Genomic DNA, 2,385 nt, shown 5'->3' on the forward strand with positions numbered 1-2,385 from the left:
ACCTTCTTCTCCTCTTTCCCCCTTTTTTCTTACACCTACGCTCACTATTCCTATCGGCTGACTGACGCTCGCCGGCGATGATTACAAAAGCAATTCCATCCTCACCCTGGCGAGAGGCGTTCTGTGACGAGAAGCCGATTGACTGTAAAACCAAGATCTGCAATGAGGGGGACTGCCAATTCTGCGGCGACGCTGTATTAATCCCGCCCTGCCTGGCCACAGTGGTGCTCGGGGCGATTCATGTGCAGCGGAGAGCGGGGCTTCTCGCGACGTTGCCTGCGTTGGGCCGTTGCCGGTCGCCTGCCTTCGTCTCCCCGTTTACGTTTATGCAGCGCCCAGTAGTGTTTATCTTGTGTGTTGTGTTGTCGCCGGATATTTCATACAATGTGCCTTTTTTTTCGTTTGAATATGGTTTGCATTTTATAGGGTTTATTTTATTCAATTTCCTACTCATTTGGTTAGCGCTTATTGTGTTGGCGCGTGTCATGAACGTATGTTTTAATGAATCGTGAAGCTTTTAATGATCCCATGAAGAGAAGCGTAGAAGATTGCCCCTTGCGGCATTACTGCTGCTGTTGTTGCTTACTTATGAGCTGCGCTAACACCTGCCTCATCCGCCTGAGGTGCCGGATTCTCATGTGGGACGAGTGCTGGCAGATGAATGGTCAGCTCAGGGTGAGGCAGTTATTGACACCGGAGTGGCGGTGCGCTTTTTCCTGCTTCGAGGATTCTTTTGCTTTACTAACGCCACTGGAGGGACCCCCATTGGTTTCACTTGGTGGGCAGGTGGTTTTTAGGTGGCTGGGGCAAGTCGTGCGGTGATTGGGTCTGCTGCAGGGGCGCACGGGTGTGTGTAGCGCTCCTCTTTTACTTTTGATTGCGTGGTTGCGGTCGAGGGGAAGATGAGGTGTGTGTTGCCTGGCTAGGGGAATTTGTTATTTGTTGCCTTCCAGTTTCAGTTTTCTTCCTTCTTCAGTACAATGCCCAAGATTCGGCCAGGCATGCGGCGGCCACCGCCAGGTTTTGAACTGATCAACGATAAACTTGACGAGTACGAGGCAGAGATGCGGCTTGTGCTGACTGATGATCCGCAGCAGGCTCAGCTCCCCGCCTGTGGCCGCAGCGTGAAGGGCAGAAGTGCTGCAGCTGGCAGCACGGAGAAGAATGCCGGGGACGGTAGCGGCACGAAGGAGGCTGAAGCGGTGGATTTGGAGAAGCCGGTCCCACCGCTTTGGCGTGTTGCCCGCATCAACCGCGAGCGGACACGCTATGTGTTCAATGCGTGTTATCGCGAGAAGTCAATATCGAGCGAGGTTCTTACTTACTGTTGTGAGATGAATTTTATTGACGCAGGGCTTGTGCGGCGGTGGCAGCTGCCAGGGTATGAGCGACTATGTTGCACCGCGTGCTGCGTCCCCGGCACGGCGAGTGCCTCTGCGCGCATGGTGAGCAAACACACAAACCGCAACAAGCCGGGCAGGCGTGAAGGCAATAGTGGAGAGGAGCGTGCGGAGGGCACGTGCATTTGCCGCGTCCCGGTGGAGCAGCGCCGGAGGAAGCGGCTGGAAGGGTGCACAGTGTGCGGCTGCACGGGCTGTGGGTCCGGCGCGAAGAGAAAGCGGGATCCATTGGAGGAAGCAAGCGAGGCTGCACCATCCAACGTGGCCAGACGCGGTAATAGTGCGTCAGAGCAATAAAAAGTACAAAAAAAAAGGTGAGGTCAGCGTTCACCAGACATGTGCTGTGCAAACGCTGCTTCTGTTGCCGGTATCATCTCCCTGCTCTTGACATGGATCGTGGTGGTATTCTTTGTCGCTCTGTTTTTTCTTCTATTTTCCTCTCTACTCTCTACCCTGGCGCACAGTTGATTTCAGCCGCCGTGCACGCGATGAAGAGGTGTGGCGTCAGCTAGCAGTCACACAAATATGAAGAGCGTACTGTTTGGTGCGACACGAATGCGGCGTGCCTGCAAAATTCGGCCATTGAATCCCGCACTACGGTGATGAAAACTGAGTCGCTGCGTCTGAACGCGTTACCGGCGATGAGCTTGACCGAAAAACACGAATCACTCCACGCTGACAGTACAACTATCCGCCTCTTGCTATCCACACAGGCATCCACTGGAGGGCGCTGGCACCTGCACGCCTGCGGCAAGAAGTGATGAGACACAAATGGATCGCTGACACTGAGAACTTCCTCTGCTTGAGAGCCCGTTTATTATATTAACTCTCTGATATTTGCCCCTGCCTTCTTCTTCTCCTTTTCCCCCTTTTTCTTACACCTACGCTCACTATTCCTATCGGCTGACTGACGCTCGCCGGCGATGATTACAAAAGCAATTCCATCCTCACCCTGGCGAGAGGCGTTCTGTGACGAGAAGCCGAT

General features: G+C 54.0%; 2 protein-coding genes across 2 annotated transcripts; both read left to right on the forward strand.

Annotated features, from left to right (window-relative positions):
- Window positions 1-77: 77 nt before the first annotated feature.
- Tco025E_10049 (uncharacterized protein) lies at window positions 78-512 on the forward strand (the record flags this gene model as incomplete). The annotated part of the gene is made up of 1 exon (XM_029376840.1): window positions 78-512. The coding sequence occupies one exon, from the start codon at window positions 78-80 to the stop codon at window positions 510-512; it is 435 nt and encodes a 144-aa protein (XP_029223035.1).
- A 468-nt stretch (window positions 513-980) lies between these two features.
- Tco025E_10050 (putative G10 protein) lies at window positions 981-1,697 on the forward strand (the record flags this gene model as incomplete). The annotated part of the gene is made up of 1 exon (XM_029376841.1): window positions 981-1,697. The coding sequence occupies one exon, from the start codon at window positions 981-983 to the stop codon at window positions 1,695-1,697; it is 717 nt and encodes a 238-aa protein (XP_029223036.1).
- Window positions 1,698-2,385: the final 688 nt, after the last annotated feature.

Source organism: Trypanosoma conorhini (genome assembly GCF_003719485.1).
Source record: "Trypanosoma conorhini strain 025E chromosome Unknown Tco_14.4_contig_01435, whole genome shotgun sequence".
NCBI lineage: Eukaryota > Euglenozoa > Kinetoplastea > Trypanosomatida > Trypanosomatidae > Trypanosoma > Trypanosoma conorhini.